The sequence below is a fragment of the Podarcis muralis genome, chromosome 5 (genome assembly GCF_964188315.1).
Source record: "Podarcis muralis chromosome 5, rPodMur119.hap1.1, whole genome shotgun sequence".
Taxonomy (NCBI): Eukaryota; Metazoa; Chordata; class Lepidosauria; order Squamata; family Lacertidae; genus Podarcis; species Podarcis muralis.
In genome coordinates, this window is record NC_135659.1 from 52,274,645 (window position 1) to 52,295,312 (window position 20,668).

The 20,668-nt window shown below is 43.9% G+C and overlaps 1 protein-coding gene across 15 annotated transcripts in view; it reads right to left on the reverse strand.

Moving 5' to 3' along the window:
* Positions 1 to 20,668, reverse strand: part of PTPRF (protein tyrosine phosphatase receptor type F) — a 467,761-nt gene that overhangs the window by 63,344 nt on the left and 383,749 nt on the right. For all 15 annotated transcript variants that reach the window (XM_077928818.1, XM_077928817.1, XM_077928822.1 and 12 more), the window contains 5 exons: positions 9,287 to 9,556; positions 7,421 to 8,002; positions 6,899 to 7,032; positions 6,066 to 6,210; positions 898 to 1,203 (listed from right to left, as the gene is read on the reverse strand). In XM_077928818.1, coding sequence (XP_077784944.1) covers positions 898 to 1,203; positions 6,066 to 6,210; positions 6,899 to 7,032; positions 7,421 to 8,002; positions 9,287 to 9,556 — 1,437 coding nt within the window. The remainder of the gene's footprint in view (positions 1 to 897; positions 1,204 to 6,065; positions 6,211 to 6,898; positions 7,033 to 7,420; positions 8,003 to 9,286; positions 9,557 to 20,668) is intronic.

Here is a 20,668-nt window from a genome sequence, read left to right on the forward strand (position 1 = left end):
CTTGTGACGGTTCTGTCAAGGCACAGCAATCATGAGACTTACCTATACCTGCCGATAAAGGACAGAGTCTTAAGCTATTGTTGGGTCAGTGGAGGTCACCCCAAGTATGAGGAGGGTATATTAGCTACCAGTAATATTTCAAGATTCAAAAAGCACTCTCACCCCCTTTTTGTGCTACCACCTATGAAAAATGAGTGCATCAGAAGGTTTTAAAACCACTCCTGACAGAGAGCTTAGCTGGAAGAGCCAACTGTACGGCCCTCAAACTTATGCAGAGAGCTTGCTGCGACATTTCTAGGGTAGCAGTGTCCCTCCGGCTAAGGCTTTGCTAAATGAGAACTGAAGCAAACAATTCAGGCAGCAGGACATACAGATGTGCAAGCAAGCTTCAGAAGTAGGCAATGAACATTGCTATGCAAGGCTTTACAGGGTTGCAGTGGTGCAAGCAACAGCACAGCATGGGTGGTACAACTGAAGTATGCCTGCTCTCAGTTTACTGAGTGGCTCCTTTTTTCTATTTGCCTCTCTGTGCACTTTCTGGTCTCTGAGGCAAGGATGCAGCCTGGGAAGTGCCTCCTGACAGTGCAAGGACTGGCACTTTCTACAGAAGAGATTTAAGCTGGCATGACATATCTGACAGACTAGCCATAACAATGCAATTTTTGCTTCAGAATGTCCTTGATAGAGAGCTGCTTTGCCCATGTGATAGAGAAGAGGAACAGATTCATGTAGGAAGCAGGCATTTTGATTATATTTCATACATATTAACCCCTTCATTCTTATCGACTACATTTAGACCCCCCTTTCTGTAGAGCCGAGAACAGCACTACAAATGCTATTCCTTTGGCAGGACCCAAAAGAGCCCTTGTTACCTTCAGTCACGGGTCGGGAACCTACCGTCTTCATCAGTGCGAACCCAGACCGGGATGCTCTCTGGCCCAGGACCCACGTCTGTGTGAGCCCTCACCCACACTTTGTACTCTGTCCATTTCTCCAGGCTGTTGATCTCCCAGCTTGAATGCTCGTGTCCAATGCCCTCAACCACACGCTTGCTGGTGTCCTCTCCTTCCACCGCTTGGTATGCGATAGAATACTGTGTGATGACTCCATTGCGGCTCTGAGCCGGTGGTGGTACCCAACTTACCCGGATAGAGGTGGAGCTGGTGCTTACACACACGACCTCTTGGGGTGGGGCAGAAGGGGCTAGGGATAAATAAAATGAAGCAAGTGGGGAGATGAGGGGAAATGATTGGGCAAAATACATAATTTACAGGGAGCTCTTACCCAGCCAACAGAGCCTCAATAAACATAGAACAAAACCCACTAGGCCCGATTCAATTGAAGAGTCGTCTGGCTATTCCCTCTCATTCACCTGTGCACCCCACCAACTACTCTGGGGGATTGGGTGAACCCCCAGAACTGGGTGCAGTGGGGGGGGGGAGTAGAAGTGATATTATTCCATCTGGCAAGCAGATATGCTATTCCGCCTGGCCTTTAATTTGAATTGAGCTTGATCTATTATTTCCTTCTGTTCCCTCCCCATCCCCTTTCATGAAGATTACCCGCTCTGAGACCCCACAGCTAATTCTCCCCTAGCCTCCTCTGTAGAGGTTGCCTAAAAAGAATAGAGAACTAGAAAGTACAAGACTTAGACAGATGTGAGATCAATAGGATAAGTAACAGATGAGAATAGGAGAGCAGGAATCAAGAAGGAAGAATCTGAAGTATGAAAATTATTGAAACCAAGAAGAAAAGTAAGGACAGTGTTGTTTTGTTCCTTGAATAACCTGATGATGCTCAAGCTGAGGAAGGCTATTGGAATATACCTCTTCTGAGGACAGTCTGACTGTACACTAACTGGCAAGCAAGCAAGCAATCCTGGAGAATTGGATTCTTTGCATCTGACATATTGCTCCAAACCTGGGAGCAGGGCACAGAACTGGAGGCTCCTAAGGCTATGAGGAAGGTTCCTAAAGAGGTAAAAAAAGTACTACAAACAACACTGCTGAGGTGGACCTGAAAGGTAGAGAGTAAAGAAAGAAAGCCAAGGCAATGCAGGAAAGTAGACAAAGTGAATATAGGTATAACCCAAGAAGGATACATGGGGTATGAGAAGCAGACAAGAAGAGAGCCTAAATTAACTGGAAACAATCCTTTTACTAATGAATTTGGAGATTTTGGAGAACAGGCCTCACTTGACAAAGCTCTCAGCAACTAGAAGCAGAAGAACTATCAGCAAGCATAATAAAGGGATCAACACATGAGACATAGTGATTTCCCACATCTACTGATGGCTGGGTAAGAGTCACACCTGAATAGTGCCAATAATAAGCTGCATCTTAACATCAGAGGACAAAATAAAACACAGCAACACAAGCAAAATACATGGGAAAAGTACATGAGAAAGAAATGCACACCAATATGCACATGCGCGTACACACACACACACACACACACACACAGACAAACCACACATTTTGAACCATGACACACACAAATATTCTCAGAGGCAAAATGAACCCATTCACTATTCTCAGGTTATGCCCTCCCTGGAAATGTAAGTGCCTCTAAATCATGCTTATGAAAATGGCTACTTGTGTGATGAGCACTGGGTAACCTAATTTCAATGTTTCTATGTTTAGTACCAGATGACTGATCTTCTCAACATATTATCCTCAAGAAAAATGCTAGGAGTTGCAGCATTTCCCCCAGAGATAATGTATCAAAGGACATAGATCCTATGTGTGATTAGAGGAGCATCTTATTTGGGCTGTTCAACAATTAAGGTCAGGATTCCCCATATGTGCCTTTGCAAACTATTCTTCTAAAACAGAAAAAAATGGCTTCAAGTTTTCATTTGAGCCAGGGTGCAGCCTTGGATCCCAAGTTCTCAAAAATCATGCCTTGCCTGAGTTGCTTAATCCTTCCCTTGTTAGCTGCCTTTCCCTCAAACTCCACCCCACCGTTTTCATCTTGTCTGTTTCACTGAATGTGTTTACCTCGCAAGCACAAACCTTGAACTCCATTGGGGTTGAGTGGGGAAAATAACTTGAAAGGTAAAGCACTGTTGTCCTATACCACAGGGGTAACCAATGTGGTCTCCTCTATGTTGTGGACTACAACTCCGATAATCCCTGACCATTGGTCATGCTGGCTGGGGTTGATGTGAGTTTGGGCCCAATTATTATTATTATTGGTAGTGGCGCCCACCCTGTGGAACACCCTCCCTTCAGATGTCAAGGAAATAAGTAGCTATCCTATCTTTAAAAGACATCAGGGAAGTTTTTAATATTTAACGCTGTATTGTTTTTAATACTTGATTGGGAGCCGCCCAGAGTGGCTGGGGAAACTCAGCCAGATGGGCGGGGTATGTATGTATGTATGTATGTATGTATGTATAAATAAATAAATAAATAAATAAATAAATAAATAAATAAATAAATAAAATTGGCTACTCCTACTCTATCCATTTCCCACTGCTAAGCTGTTCTTCCATGAGGAAGGGACTAATGGCTAACATTACACATGGGTGAATATGACTAGTGTAATATGTAGTTTAGCCTGGAGTATATGCAGTTATATTCCCTCATAAAAGCTAAAGCACAGACACCTGGAACTAGGAGATATAGCCAGGGATGGAACCAGAGCACCTATCTTTTTATAGTATGAAACATTGCCGAGGAGGATCAGTATCACAGGAGTTCTGTGTCAGAGAGATCTCCCTTGCTTCTGTCCCCAGAGACCATTTAGTATGCTACTGGGAACACTTTAGAAATATAGCTTGGTAGTTTGCTAAATCAGCATATGGCCCTATGTTAAACTCAGATGCTTCACCACCTCCACATGCAATCTGTGATGGCAAAAAAGCAAGACTAGATGAGAAAAATGTTCAACAGAAATTGGTCTTGAGGCATGCAATCCCCTTAACTTTTCTATCAATTAGCAGAAACTTGGATTCTACAGGTTTCTCACAACACATCAGGTCTGCAAAAAAAGCTGTTTTCAGACATTGTTCAAGGAAAGGTAAGCTTTAGAATTCCTACTGATGGGCTCTTTAGAACAGGTTTCCCAGTGATCATAGCCACTTAATTCATGCTCCAAATGTTACATTTCATAGGGAAATGGGCTTTGGCACTACATGCCTTCACCCCTCACCTGGGAGGTGTGAAGAGAGGTTTCTTCCTTTACCTGTGGACTAGAATCCATGAATGGCTAAAATGGCACAACATCAGGATTAAGGTAAAGGTAAAGGTACCCCTGCCCGTACGGGCCAGTCTTGACAGACTCTAGGGTTGTGCGCCCATCTCACTCAAGAGGCCGGGGGCCAGCGCTGTCCGCAGACACTTCCGGGTCACGTGGCCAGCGTGACATCGCTGCTCTGGCGAGCCAGAGCCGCACACGGAAACACCGTTTACCTTCCCGCTAGTAAGCGGTCCCTATTTATCTACTTGCACCTGGGGGTGCTTTCGAACTGCTAGGTTGGCAGGCGCTGGGACCGAACAACGGGAGTGCACCCCGCCGCGGGGATTCGAACCGCCGACCTTTCGATCGGCAAGCCCTAGGCGATGAGGCTTTTACCCACAGCGCCACCCACGTCCCTCTTAACATCAGGATTAGCCTTCCTTTAATTGCTGGACTTTAAATTCTTTGCACAGACTCCTAACATGGCCCAGCTACACAGAGCTATGCATGAGTCACAGGTTGGAGATATCTGCATTACTATTTGCTTTGGATATTTGTCTGTTATGCCTTGTTAGTATGATGGCTGGGCAAGTGTCCAGTCATGGCCTATCAATACACATGCTCCATGAGTAGCTGCTAACAGAACAATTAATAGTCTCCACATTCAGTTTGTGTCCCCCAATGTAAAATATTTATGATGCCTCCCTCTGAATATTGTTTCATATATTTTTGTCCAATCGTCCTGGCACTAAGATCCCATTAGCTAAAGAGCAAGTTAAACAGGACTGTTGGAATTCTTATGATGGATGTGCTAATGAAAGGAGGAAAGGTCATTCCAATCATAAGTGGAGCAGTTCTTCCCCACCCTGATTCATCCCAGGCACTCTCTGGCTCCACACAGAGAGGGCGGCTGCTGCCTCCTCTATTGCTTGCCCCACACAGCCACTAAATCCTTGACAGATGGCACAAATGAAAATGTCTCACTTTTCCCCTTTAATGCTTTTTGCATAAAAGCAAGCCCCAAAATCGTTAGTGAAAACAAGCTTATCTCAGAGCTCTTTGATAGCTTTAATCTGCTTATGTGCAGCACTTTGAGCTGCCAATAAAGGTGCATTGGTCTCCTACTCCACCAGCACATGGGCTCAGAAGAAAATGAAAGTGATCCAGCTTGGGTCACCTCTTTATCTGGCCTTCTGACTTATTTCACTGTTTGCCTCAAGCCTTCAAAGCCTTGGAGCAAAACCCACGCAGCAGTCTTCTTCCTCCTTCCACTCCATAAAAGTCAAGCATCCACATGCACCACACACCTCACTCAGCACACATCCCCTTAAGAAGCTATTAATCATTCAATCTACTTGCAAAGATCCCACCACCCCCTCAAGTTAATTCTTCCAGGCTTGCAAATGCCTGCGGTGTAGCAGTAATGCAATGTGTGCATCGCTCCTCTTGTACAGAGATGATTGTCTGGAAGGGGCAGGGAAAAGGCGAGCAATGGTGTCTCTGACTGGGGTATGAGCACATGCACAGTAGGAAGGTGCATGCACGAGGTGCAGATATCAAACACCCACTACAACTGAATTGCATGGGGAAGAGGATGTGCCAGTAAACTCACAGAGATACAGGGAATAAATCTCATCAGCTTCTCCCACCTATTCCCTTTGCCCAGCATATCTGTGAGTCCACCTGTTGAAAGGGGAAAGCATGGACTGAAGGACAATGGGACAAGACTTACCCTGGGCAAATGGCCCCTGCATCAGAGCCACAGCTGGCCTGTCCTCTCCACATTTCTCTTGCTACTGGTTCCAACCTCTCCATTAACTCTCATACAAAAGTGCAATAAGATTTTGTCCCTCACTCAATCTCAACCAAACAGAGACACTTACTGGACTGTGCTGTTCGAGCTTCCAAAACTGCGGTATAGACCCCTAGGCCCAGCTCAGAGCGGGCTGCCAGCTGGAACTTGTAGAGTGTGTCCGGCTTGAGCCCTTCAAGTGCATATGATGAGGTCTGGTCAAAGTCCACCTTATGCTAGAAAAGGCAAGAGGCAAGTTTTTCTTTTACTCAGATTGGGGGGGAAGGAGGAAATAACATAGCTATTGACACCTGACTATTGGACTCTTGGCCGTAGATGCCTACCAGTACTGCATACTAGGAATCATGCAATAGAGCAATCTACACTCATCCTATGTAACCCTGAAAGCCATTATTTAAAGGAGATGATTTCACTTCCCCACAGATGTTGTGAATTCTCATTATAACCATGAGAAAAGAATCACTTTCAGTTCCCAGACACTGGAAACTTTTGGCTAATGAAGGATGTGTTGACGTAAGTGCGAGTAAGTTAGCATATATAGAAGACAAGCTGTGATAGGTCTTCACTTCAGAGCCACCACCTAATGGTTCAAAGGCCAGATAACTTCTGAGGCCTGATCCAACTATTATGTGGCAATATGATTGCCAACAAAACTGCTGCTCTTGCAGGAGCAGGAGCTCTTGCAGCTATCATAGGGAGGTGAAACTCTGGTATAGGTTCATAATCCAATGGGATGTGGATTGCAGTATTCTCACAGATGCACAAATATCTAGTCATGCAAATGCCATTTCCCACAACAATCATACTGAGCCTAACTCTAACAGATATAAAAATAAGTGCCCCATACCCATAGGCTACTTTGGTATAGGTCTTTAACCACCAATGGGTCATGTTGTCCCTCACCTGGATCCCATCTGTCTCTTCCCAATACACCAACTCATACTTGGTGACACGTTCTTGAGGTGCTGGCTGCCAGGTCAGCATGATCCGTGTGTCAGACTCTGCCTCAGCTTGGAAATCAGCTGGCTGAGATGGAACTGGAGACCAATAAAACAAGAGTCAGTTGTGGGAGGGGACTCCAGAGCAGCTTTAGAAAATTTCAAGGTGCAAGCCCTATCATCAACGCACTTCAACAATAGCATTGTCATAAACACAATCTTAACACATTCTCCTAAGCTCCAGGTTCAAACAATGACAACTATGTTCTTTCTCAAACTAGTGATTAACCAAAGTATCCACAACTATGCTTAAGTCAACTGTTAACTATGCTGGCAACAGAGTGCTGCTAGAACACCTATTTGAAAAGGACAAATTGCCTACCAAATCCCTAAAGTCTCTGGATCACACCTCAACCTTAGCTCAAAATATTAGCTCTTGGAAACAGTAGGACAGAGAAGGAATAGAGCTCACACAAAACATACATACCACCCTGTTGGGCCTTTATCTGGATGGCATCAGAAGGGGGTCCATCTCCTACTGAGGTGAAAGCCAAGACACGAATACTATAGGTGGCCCCATTTATCAAACTTCCTACAGTGGTGAGATGATGATCATCAGTGTTGTGTTTCTGCCACTTGCTGAGTGGTAGGTGGGGGTCAATGGTGTAGTACACTCGATAGCCACGGATCATCCCATTGGGCTCTTCAGGTTGTTCCCATTGGACCAGCATGGTGCTGGAACTCAGCATCCGTGCCTTCACTTTGAGGGGTGGGCTTGATGGAGCTTGCTCTCCTGTCCGTGCATCCACCAACTCACTAGGGGGACTCCTGCCAATGTTATTTACAGCAATAATGCGGAACTCATATTCTGAGAAGGGGCTTAGGCCACCAATGCTATAGCGGGTGGTTGCCACACCATCTACTTCTCGGAAAGTGCCCTCTAATGACTTGGACTTATATTGGATGACATAGTAGGAGATAGGGTCAGCATTTCCTGAGTCCCAGGTGAGAGTCACACTGGTAGCTGTCGTCTCCGTTACTAATGGCTCCATTGGAGGTTTTGGAAGAGCTGAAAGCAAAAAGCACAATGTCAGTAATTTGATTAGTGCAAATGCTGTAATGTGCAGAGCTATAAAGGAGGCTTAGATGCTTGCTAACATTTTCCTTTAAAGGCAGAAATCATTTCATAGTCAAGAACGTACATTTTTATATTACACATTACCATATATTGCTTGAAGTGCTTCTTAATGGAAGAGTAAACACAGCAATCATGTTATTAGATGTGCTCAAAGCACTTGCTGGCAGCTGGCTAAATAAAGGTAATTTAAACAAGGAACCAAGTCAGGTTTTCTAAAGCAGAAAGGGTTATTCAGCTGAGGTACACTTTAGGAAGCCAGGTTCATGGCCTTTTCGGAAAGTATACCGGGGCAAAAGTGGTTCCATGTCTACTGTTGCTGCAAGAGCAAGAATATGTGGACTGCAGGGACTTGTGGCAAGCATATTTTTGTGGTGGGATGTTAAGGAAGCCAATCCTGTTATGAAAGTTCCGAGCATTAACAAGAAAGCAGAACTACTCTAGCACAACTGATCACATCAGCCATTTATCCAAAAAAGATAAATTTGTGGTCAGTACTGCGTTCTACTATCTTGGGATCCTTCTATGTACTGGCTAGGCACAAGGAAAACATTTATGATCATGAAGAAAAGACTGAGAGACTCCCTGACTCCCATAATGATCACCCTCTGGAGCTGTATTAATGTAAATACTGAAATCATAGTAGGTTATAGGATGTTTAGTAAGGTAACAGAACTGAAAGACAGGTGCTTCCACAAAGCTTTTTCAAGTGACCTGACAGAGATGTGCTGTCCTGGATGCCATTTCACACCATCCAGATACATGCACAAAGCAAACAAATATTAGCTCTTGGGCAGGGCTCTTGAATGACAGTGGAGAGGCCTTATTATTTCTCCCAGAGACTTGCTCTATAATTCTGATGTTTGGCCATTCCATTTATGCACTGTAAGTAAACCTCTATTTTACAAGAAAACAAATGAGAAAACTCTGGGAGATACATGTTGGGTAACAAAGACCGGGAGGCGGGGGGAGGCACATGCGATGTGTCTTAAAAGTCTACACAAGTACAGCAGACTCCCTGCTACAGATGTTTGCTGTGAACATGCAAGAAGCTGGAAAGACCTGTGCAACAATGGGGACAGGGCTAATGGTGAGGCTCCACAGCATCTTTGTACTCAGGTTCCCCATTCACACTAATAATGACTGAGTCACAAGTGCACCCCATTCTGCTACCTGGTACCATGCAGAGGTATAGGATACCATGGAGCAGCTTCTTACCTTTGACAGTGATCTGAGCTGTTGCATGGATTACCCCCAGTGAGGACATGGCTTCGCAGGTGTAGTTGGCCGACTGCGTGATGTTGGTCAACTCTAAAACATTCCTGCCCATTGGCATGTCATCTTCTTTCGTCAGCTCCACGTCTCCGACAATCCACTTCACGTAGGGCATTGGGGACCCCACTGCTACACATGTGAGATTCACGCTCCCTCCAGGCATCACCTCATGGTTACTTGGAGGGATTGAAAATCGAGGGGACACTCGCCGGACTGAAACAAGGAATAGACAACTAGTAGGGTCACAGCCTAGACAATTGATATTCACTTGCTGCATACCCAAGGGGTGGGGGAAGGATCAACATTTCTCCTAAGTAGTAGCAAATCAATCCAGAAAAGAAGAAAAGGAAAAAAAGAATTCTGAACAAGAGCTGTTCACTGCTCTGCCAAATTTCATACCCAAGTTCTCCCTTTGACCCACTGGTGTTTTCAGCAGGAGCTCAACTATAGGACTGCCACCATTATTGTTCTCTCAGCTAAGTTACATTATGGACACTAAAATGTCTCCTTATTTCAAATCTACCCACTAATTAGAAAATAAGTTCACGCCCTGTCCATAGGGTGTGCAGAACCTCTGCAAGGTGGAATTAGCTACTAAACTGGTTGGTTCCACAGCAAAGCAACCTGCAAGACAAACCTATCTTGCAGGGGCAGCTACAGGGTTTTATTTTTAAATTACTGCATGCATTACTGCTAGCTAAAACAGTGTTCCTGTGCAGGATTCAGCAGTGAGCCTGGGGCACCGCACAGCCGGATCAGAACACCTTGTTGGGTAGGAGCTTCATCTTAATAGACAGGAGATCAGATCTAAGCTGACAGCAGAGGGCCTGGGTGACAGGATCCTCTCTCCCATTGGGAATGTGTTCCAGGAGAAAGAACACTCCTTATTTCATCACACAGCATCTATTCATATAAAAGTCTCACTTGGGTTATTTTGTAGACAAACCATTAGATCGGCTAAAGTGCCCCAGCTGTTTGCTGTACACACATCAGTCAGGGAAATGACACTGAGAGATGAGGACCCTTCTTTAAGGCCAGTATTATGGGCCAATTTAAGGAGGGATACAGGAACACAACTGAACATAGTAAATCTTTGTCTCCTCTGGGCAGACTCATTTCAAATACATACAATAAAGTAAAAAATTAAAAGTGTGGGAGGGAGGGTGCAATGTGTTTCTTCTGGGAAGCCTGCTTTTCTGTAATGGAGATGTCACTACACATTTAATATCACAGCCTCTCCAGTCCACAGAGTCAGGGCTGGCAGAGTAGTGAAGAGCTGCAATGCAGAGGGATAGGGTTAGCTGGAAAGCAGTGGGGTGGACTATTTCTTAGCAAGATGGGAGAGACCTGCTCAGGGGCTAAAGCCCACAGGGACTGCCTCATGCTGGGCCTCCTCCTGCGTCATCTCCAACACCACAAAATCTCGTTAGAATAGGGGCAGCTGCTGACAGACAGGCTGACAAGACTCGGCTCAGCCTGACACTTCCCCTAATCAAATTTCGCTTGAGCTCTCTTTGATGATTCATTCCCAAACCAGCAGACTCACAGAAATAGACTGAACACAGAAGCCCCCACATTAGAATGTACAACAGAGTGAGGGTTTGGGGATAAATTAGACAATGCTGTCAACAGTGACAAAGCAGAGCTCATCAGCTCCTCACCAGCTTTTTTAAAGGGGCCCTCCCATAATGATAATGTGCATGTTATCAAATGTCTAAATCTATAATCTAGTGGGTTGTTCCTTTTAATCAATTGTTCAATCTCAGGTCAATAATTGTGTGCATGGTCACCAGTGAAAGGCTTGCTCCCTGCCTGACAGGGGAGTGCACCCCCAAACAAGACAGAAATTAAAGCAAATCAGCGCTCTAACAGAGTTATGAGAATACCCTGGTATTTAATGGACATGGCAATGGATCAACATGATGGGGTGGTTGTCCAACGCAGCCTGGTTCTGATCGGCAAGAGGCAGGACTCGTTCTCCCCCCACACAATGAACATGGTATTGAGCCAGTACATGAAGAGGTTTGTTCATTTGTTGTGTTTTATTCCAGGGACCAACCAACTTCCCACCCGCTCACCAACCAAACTGGTCTCAAAGAAAAGCAAGCTTGAGTAGTAACACAACAGGCACGTGCACGGCAATAATTAATTGACTTGACATGCGCCAGACAGGAAAGAGGCCAGGTATGGGAAAGAAGCTGCTACATAAAATCTTGACAAAAAAAAAGGGTGGGAAGGTTGAAATGCACAGATAGGCAAGCACGAGGCACAGGAATGAGACTGGAAGGAATTCATGCAGAAGGGCTGAAAGAATTCAGTAGCATGCAGAAACCACCTCTGCCATCCACTCCAGTGAGAACCAAGCAAGATAGCTCCTACAACTACCTCCGATTACCTAAGTCACCTTCAAATGCATGCATGAGCAGTGGTTAGAATTAGAGTGAATCTCCACCAGAACAGCATTCCCTGACATATCTCTCAGACATCAGTCCCCAACTGTCTCCTTTGTGGCCGTAAAAAGACCTGTCAAGACCATGCTTGGGAAGAAAGAACACGGCTTGTGAATCTGCCGATAAGCGCTTTAGTTCATTCAGCAAAGAGCTATCGAGAAAACCTCTCGCCCTTTTTGAAAGCTGCTGTTTACTATTCTAGCGGCAGGGGAAGAGAAAAGGTTACTTGACAACGTATCAGAGAGGGGTCTCTTCTAGCCTAGCCACAGGATGAATGGCAATGAAAATCTCATCCCCCCCTCCAATCCCCACACAAAACCAAGCCGATTTAAAGAAAGGCTGTAGGCAAGTCCCTTCCCCAGGGGTAGGTTACTCAAAAAGAGGATCGGAAATCAGAGCACTTCTGATTCCACAAGACGACTCAGCCAAATGTCACTCTTATGACTGAGCAGAGATATGCATCTCCCTAAGGCCAACACAGACACTAAGCTGATGAACCTTTTCTTTCCTATTGGTGCGTTGATGCAGCGACAGTTCGAGATTGGTTACAGGGCATAAAGGTGCAGAAGTGAGGCTGCTGCCTTAGTTCTTCACTCAGTTTCCACTGTTTCATTTCCAAAAAAATGCTTGCCTTCTTCCTGCCCTAGGTTGCCCTATTAATGACCTAGCTTCAACAGATTGTCCTCCAGCCACAATACGTTGCCTAAGTACTGCACCGTGCAAGCAGAATAGATTGTTTCTGTTGGTCAGAAGGGGTGGTGGCAGGAACAGCTTCCACACTAAGGCTGTGGAGACTCCGACAGGATCCAGTGTTTGTTGACCTCATGCTGTGCCTGCCTCTGTAGCATCACTTTGGTGGTTTCTCTCTTCCAGTCTGGTTGCAAATACTCTTCAGATGTGCTGCAAATCAAACTGTAGTTCTCATTATGTAGAGGGGAAGAACAGAGGCAAGGTGATCAATGGAGGCTCAGTTGTGTGCCTTACTAGCGAGTGGGAGGCAACCTCCCTTCTATCTAGTCTTTCCTTGGCTATTAAACTACACATTGAGATCTTAAAATGTCAATAAAATAGGAACAGATGGGTTTAGAGATGCTACCGTCAATCCAGGCTGGATTATAATCTAGAAAGAATGCCTGGGAAGGTTAGAAAGGAGGTGGATTCCAACCTAGCACCAGTATAGCATTCCTGGGTAATTGGCAGCTTCTTTGTGGGCAGAGTCCAGTGGGATGTGAAGCACAGCTGTCAATCAGCATTAGAACACTCTGGCAGAGCAGAACTAGTGAAGGTTGCTTACACAGCATCCCCAAGCATGCATACGGTTCTAGCTTCCACTAGGCCCCAATCTTTCTCCTGCCTCTGGCATGACAATCAGTAATTAAGGCAGCTCCATTCCCACCAATTGCAGGAATCTGCAGAAACCCTCTTCCAATTTACAAAGCAAATCACAAGGACCAAACGAGAGTAGATGCCTCCCAAATATTTCCAGTATCATTCACACTATCATGACTTCTTTTCTCAGTAGAATTTGTCAGTTTTTTTTGTTTTGTTTTCTGTAAACTCCTTTTAGATAAAGCAGAAGTGAGCAACTTGGTGATTTTGGAAGAAACCACATGGGGAAAACTATTGTAAAGGTCTATGGGTAATGGTGTTCAAGGTTTATTTCAGCAGACTATCGAACATGAAATTCACTGTTATTCATCCCAGAGCATGGCATCCTATATGACTCACAAAAGAGGAAAATCCCCCAGGCTTCCCTACGGAATGGAGCATGCAGGGCAATCATTTGGCAGTTAAGGTGGAAAGTAAGTGACATATCCTGAGCCATCTCACAGCAGTGGAGGTGATAAGAACACACCAGTAGAGACCAGCTCCACATTCTGGAAGGTGGGGAGGGGAGACGCAGGCAATACCACAAAGGGAGGTGGAGAAGTGTTAATAATTTAGCATGCATTAGCGTGCACCTTCCTTGCATCCAGAATAAATGTGCATGGATCAATCAACCTGCTTAGCTCAGATTAGAGCAGCTGCTTCTCGGATTTCATAAAAACACTGAGGTCATCTCACTAAAAGTCCTCCTCCCATCACTTTTCTACTTCCATCCTGGGAAACTCCAGGCACTAAGCAATTGCTAAAAGCTGGGCAGTTTTAACAACTATTAATTGATTACTGCACCAGAGCTAAGAAAAGTAAGGCCACTGGAAAATAATAACAGAAGGAGTGCTAGAGTCACACTAAAAGTGAAAGGCACCAGCCAGCCAAAATTAATTTACAGTAAAAGATGAATTCCTGTTGTTGTTGTTGTTGTTGTTAGCACTTTTGGACAGTAGGATCAATGGTGTGTTATTTTTAAAAATTCCTTAATAAGCAATTTGCTTTTGTCACTCGCAAAGCTTCAACTCTTTTCATAGTCTGACTTTAAAATCTCATACACAAACCCCACTTCATCTTCTGCAAGTATTGCATCTGACCATGACGTGCTTAGGGATTTTAATCTTTGTCAAAAGTTGTTTCCAGATTCTGGAGTATTAATTAAAGTTCAACATTGTGAGTCTTGATTTTAGCTTTTAGCACTCTTAGTTGTGACAAAATGCCAGAACCATCCAGAAACAAAGCCAAGGTAGTAACCATCATTGCAATATAATTTTGACTTTCGCAAAACATTTTATTCAAGATATCTTAATTTTGAGCGGGAGACTATGCAAATTGATCCCCTCCTTCAGGTAGTGAAACTGCTTTAATAAGCTGTTCGTGCCAAAGACAACTGCCTCCTCTCTCAATTCTTCCATAATATAAATCTCATTTTCCTGACACCTGCACAAGTTTGCTACCTGGGTCAGCTTACATGTATGGTTTTGTTTCTGGCTTTGTGGGAACGCTGGGGTAAAAGCAATGCTGTTGGGAAACTAAACAATCCTTCCTCCTGTATTGTCCAGTGTCCATGGCTCTATCTTACTCTGCTTTATCACAACTGCTTCTGAAAGGTGGGCAAAAAATTATCAGATCTGAATAGCTCCTCCACCCCTTCTCATACTTGTCATTAGTGTTTTAAACAATATCTCCTGATGGAAAGGTAGTTCCTAGGGCCTCACAATCTACTGACAGAATCACCAGCAGGAGGGAGAAGACTGGAAGGGAAAAAAAGATGCATTTAGAGTCTAAACTCCTGTTCAAACAATGCCTCACTATTTATGTTCCCAATACATCCCTGAGTGCTGACATTTTATAGACAATTTCCAAAACAGGGCCTAGCCATTTTTGGATTATATTTCAGCTATAACTTTTAGAGCTAATTATTTGCGCTGACAACCCCATATAAAAGAGGATCTATCATTACAGCAGAGCAATGCCAAAGACCTATCACGGTTCGGCCTGGTGACACACTAATAGCAAAGCAAGGGAGAGGCAGACTCTGCAGCTTTGGAATTTGCATTCATTCACTTCTGAAAATAACACAGCATTAAGGGGGGGGGGGGAGAAAAGAGCTGCTATATCAAGATAAAACAACTCCTTAATAAATAACCTGGTAGCAATCGCAGAGCAATAATTAAATGCATGGGTGAACAGTACACAGTTGTAAGTAAAGCTGGGGGGGGGGGACGGACAAAAACTAAGATGCAATTATCAGTGCCAAACAAATTATAAGGATTGGAACATCCCACTGGAATATTTAGCATCTAACATATCTCTCCCCATTAAATGTTTGAGCTTTGGGACATTTCTGGTGGGCTGGGACCAAGCAAGATCCTGGTCAAGGGCTGTTCCACATATGCCTTTTTCTCACAAGGGTGTTGGGAAACATGTACATCTGGGAATATAGTGTGAAAATAGTGCCTGTTTTCCACAGGCTAGTGGTTGTGGCTTTGAAACAAGAAAGAAAGACAACTGAAAAGCTGTTTGCTAGATGAAGTATTCTGATAGATTTTTAAATAGCTTTATGAAAGCTTAACTGGATGGAATGGAAACCTAAAGGAATTAGAAATTTTATTTATAGATGCACAATATGATATATGTTAATGAAACTGGAACAAAAAGTTGGATTTAAAATGAATTCTGAGCATATAAATTGAGATATGCTGAATTATAGAGAAGTGTGTACATAACACGTGAATAACATTAATGATGTTTATATATGGTTTGTAAAGTGTAACTAAAAATAAAAATAAAACACACCCATTTGTGCACTGGAGAAAATGGAAGTCACACTTATGATTTTAATATGTGATGGTGTAAGCATAATGCATGAAACAGCCCTAAGCGTATATCTGTCAATCAAGGCTACTTTTGCTATTGATATATGCTGGTGGTTCCACTGGAAGAAGGGATTTAATTTGTTCAGGTTACTTGACCTTGCACATGAAAGTGCCAGGCAAACAGAATCTGTGCAGCTTCAGAACGTTTCACTATCTCTCAGCTTCAATTCCTGCCAGGATCACATGCAATGTTGCCCTAAACAAGCTTTGGTTTATGTCTGAAAACAAGAAAACTTTCTCCCCTTGTTAAGGGGAGCATATTCAGAGAACTAAAATGAAAACAAAAGCAACAGCTCTGGGACAACTGCAATGACAGCTCATTAAACAAGTTCTAATTCTAATGAAGTTCACTTTGTATGGCTGTGTAGCAGCTTGAGGAATCTTGGTTTAAGGGAATGTCCAAATAGCAGTGTCTCAGGCTTCATGTACTTTAGTGCTATTGTGCTAAACAAGAAGCACAAACAACAGAAGAGTAACTTGGAAAAGTAGGTGCTTTTAAAGTACAGACTCCAACCAGAAGTCCTGGCATGCAGAATAGGGTAGTCACTGTCCTGTGATCATTACAGGTACACAGGAAAAAGTGTGGGAACATAAGGGATGCCATAGCGGAGCATGTGGACTGAAGGATGAACATTATCCCCCTTCAGAACTAATGCATAGACATTTCCTAACTCTCAATATCCACCGTTCTCTATTAATTGGTCATTTTAGGGCCTATAAAGTTATGGATTCTGTTTTTTTTCATCAAAGGAATACTATCTTGGGTCAGAGAAAGTTGTTGATATATCTATAGGAATTGCTTCAGGTTATGGCACTGCTAAGTCCAGGCAACATCCTCCCTTAATTTCAATACTCAGCACCATTTTGAAAATACCTGACTTAGAACAGAAGTTGAACTTCAGTGGAAATACTGGAGTAGCTTAAGCCACCTGTTAATTTTGATGTCTACCAATCACCTTTTGTCTAATATCTTGGTGCAACACAGCACTGTCAATAAGAGAAAGGCAGGTAAGATAACGGCACACCTTCCTTTCTCTAGTACAGTTGTTGCCCTTGCTGAGTGAGTCCTTGTCCAGGGAAGAATGAAGTCCCTGGGTTTCAGGTATACATGTAACAATCCTATAAACACAAATGATCCAGCATGAGAAAACTCTGCTTTTTCAATTACGTCAGTGGTGTTTTGCGTGTATCATAAACACAGTATCTCAAACGCAAGTGTGATGTGGAATGAATTCAATGTGTTAAAAAGGCGGCCATGGTGCCTCTATCAGTTGCTCCTTCCTCTTCCTACTCTATACCAAGCAGCTTACACTGTGAGCGAGGGGCATCCACCCCGACCAAAACTTCAAATCAGTACTTTGCATTCCTCAACAAAAAGGAAAGGTCACACAGGAGTCTAACAAAGTAACAGATTAAGGCAAAACCCACTCTGCTGCCTACTCTCTATGTACATGCACCCCATTCCCATCTCAAAACACGGAAATCTTTGGGATGGACTGCATGCAGATAAGGGTCTGTGCATTTTAAACATCAAGCGACAAAAAGCATGCAAGCAGTGTGGTCAATGCTGTCAGCAAGGACATAGCAATTAGGAAGCAGATTCAGGCCTGCTATGGCAGTGCCTGGCAGAGAGCCAGGGGCCATCAGACCCTCCCCTTGCAGGGCTGGCTCTCCATCCCCTACTGGAAAAGTCTCATCAGAGGTGGCATACTGTAGATGGATAAGAAGTGAAAAGGACCAACCTTCTCGCGGATCTGAGAGATGAAAGTTTGTTTTGTTTGATGACATTGTGCGATGAAGATGAGAAGGGAATAAAAAAAGACAAGGAAAAACACAGAGAGTAAAAACAGGCCAAGCTGCATGTGTCTGCACAGCACTGAAACAACAAGACATGATGGTAGAGACCGGCCAGGACTACCCACTGTGCAACTGCGCACGCACACACACAAACATTCCTGCCACAGAACACTGGATTCAGCTTCTCTTCCTCACACAGATGCACACAACCAGACCATCAGTATATAGGAGCACATGTCCCAGGAACACCAAGAGCCAAGTTGATTTTGGTAGGCTGCCCCCACTTCTGGCCAAGTATAGGCAAGAACAAGTGTGCACACACTCATGGACATACCCACCACATTTCAGACACCACAGGATTTTCAGTCAAGTGCCAATCTCCATTCCAACTGTACAGACAGTAGCGGAGGCACTTTAACCCCCACTGCCTCTCTCACACAGCTCAGTATCTGCACACACGCCCCATCACTCCTCAACACAGAGGAAGCAGTCCTGGTGAACAATGGGAATTCTTTAAGCATGAAGAGCCTCTTTCTCCCTCTTTCCAAACAGAGCTAAAAGCAGCAGAGAAACATTAGCGCAGTATGAACCAGTTGCTGTGTCAGGACCCCTGATGCACTGAACTGGGAAAGAAAGGAGGGCAAGAAGTCAAAGCAACGATCACCCCAAATCAGCAGGGCAATCCAGTACATTCCTGTTTTTGTTCCTGCAGGAGAGATAGTAAGAGGTTAGTTGTGTTTCCCTGAAGGGCATGGAAGACCTCGTTTCCTTTGCAGGAATGACCTTATAGCAGCTAATATCTGTGGTGAATCGCCTGAAATTGAACCCTTGCTGAGAGAATGCAGAGACTGTTCTGGTGGTTATAAACTGCTTATGAGTCACATTTTAAGGGTGGGAAAAGGCACGGTGGGAGGGTGGAGGGGGGACGGACATTGCCTGTCAGCAGAACACACTCTCAATTAAAACCCTTAATGGGAAAGATATACACTGTATGGTTGGTTCCATCAGTAATTCATTTGCAAGGATGAGAGAGGATGGGATTTCAGCTAGTTTTCATGATGTGCAGCCACCTACCTGCTCCTTAAACAGACTGCACCAAGAAGTACCATGGAAGCTAAGATATACTCCACAGTGCATATTCTCAGCACTGATACACAATAGATGTGGGGGAGGAAGGGGAAAAGAAGCACTGTACTCCTCTCTTTGCATAGAATCGAAGAGTATGTGCTCGCTTGCTCAAGGACCAGAGTGAAGTGTGTTGCAGTAGCCATTAAGTACAGAAAGTGGAAATATAGTTTTAGTTCTGCTTACTCCTTTGTCACCACCCAGGAGTGAATGGAAAAAGTACTTTGTCTTTTCTGAGTGTGACAGGAGGATTGTACCACATTTGTAGTTCCACAATTGTTTCAGGGGATGATGGGAAGATGCCAAAGGTTCTGCCTTTGGATATGTAGTCAAAGGATTGTTCATAAGATTCTATTATTTGAGCCTAATCTGCTGTATGAAGAGATTAGAATCCCAGCTATATAACCTTCCTATTAAAAAAGGTTCAAATCTTTGGGACTTCAGCAATTTGCGTGGGTTTGAATTTTGGCTCAGTTCCCCAGTGCAGACCTACATTTCTCAGTGAGGTGAGCAGACCTGTGTCTGGAGCTGTACCGCTTCAGAGTACAGATAGGAGGATTACATAAAGATTCGCCAGTATGGAGCCAAAATATTAATAATAATTCCTGTATGTTAGTAAATTAGTATTCTCTGAGAGAAGGCTAGGCTAGAATCTTTCCCTTTGACATTTAGTTTTCTAGGTGGAGGTGATATTTTTATAGGAAAAAGAGCATTGAATCATGTGAACCCCACTAGCGGTCTGAAATGTATCAGCCCAGATACAGTTCTACTACCCCAGTGAAAAGTATTTGCATAGAGGCAACTACTTTGCAAAATTACCAGCATTCCACAAAAAAGGAACTAACACTGAGGTAGGCAATATGAAAAGAAGACTGTGCTATCTGAGGTGCACAGCAATGCTATACAACTCATCAGTACAAAGCCCAGGCCAGGCAAGCTGTAATGGTTTGCCCACATGTGTTTGTACTTTAGATTACAGTAAGCAAGGTTCACTTATGAAGCACACTAATACAAACAGATAACTTTCTAGCCCGTCAGTCAAGAATGATCTTGGGGCCTGTAATTTGTTACTAATTGCTGGATTATCTCTTAATCACTTCTTATACTAATGGATTATAGGAAATGAACATCTGCAGCTGAGTCTGCTCTGGAAAGACCCAGGATGGAAGCAGCTACACCTCATCTCATGTTGAAATTGTGCCTGCTTTATCAGTAAATATGCCAACACCTAGTGAATTGGAATGCTCACTTTCTCTCCAGAGCCCTTCTCTTCATCCCTTATCTCTGGCACAGCAGGAAGCAAGTCCTCCTGCTCTTTTCAGAACACTGGGACTTAAAGGCATGACAGTAAGAAGTGCAGTAGTTTACATCTTCCATGGAAAGAGCAATATATGCAAAATATACCTGACACCACAACCTCAAGTTCTGCTATCACCTACAGGAGCCAATAAAGGCCTTAAGTGTTCCATGTTTCATGGGCCCCATCTGTCAGTAGTCTGACAGCAACTGCTAGTCTCACTTGATGAGGGGCAACAGCATCAAAATAACAAATGTGATATTGGACAAGCAATCAGAAGCCACAATGCTGTTCCCAGTATTCCACAGAGAAACAGAAAGTAAATGAAGAGGTTGAGAAACTCCTGCTAACCCTGATTACTATGATAAGGTCAGAGAAGCTCCCAGTAACCCTGATCACTTTGATA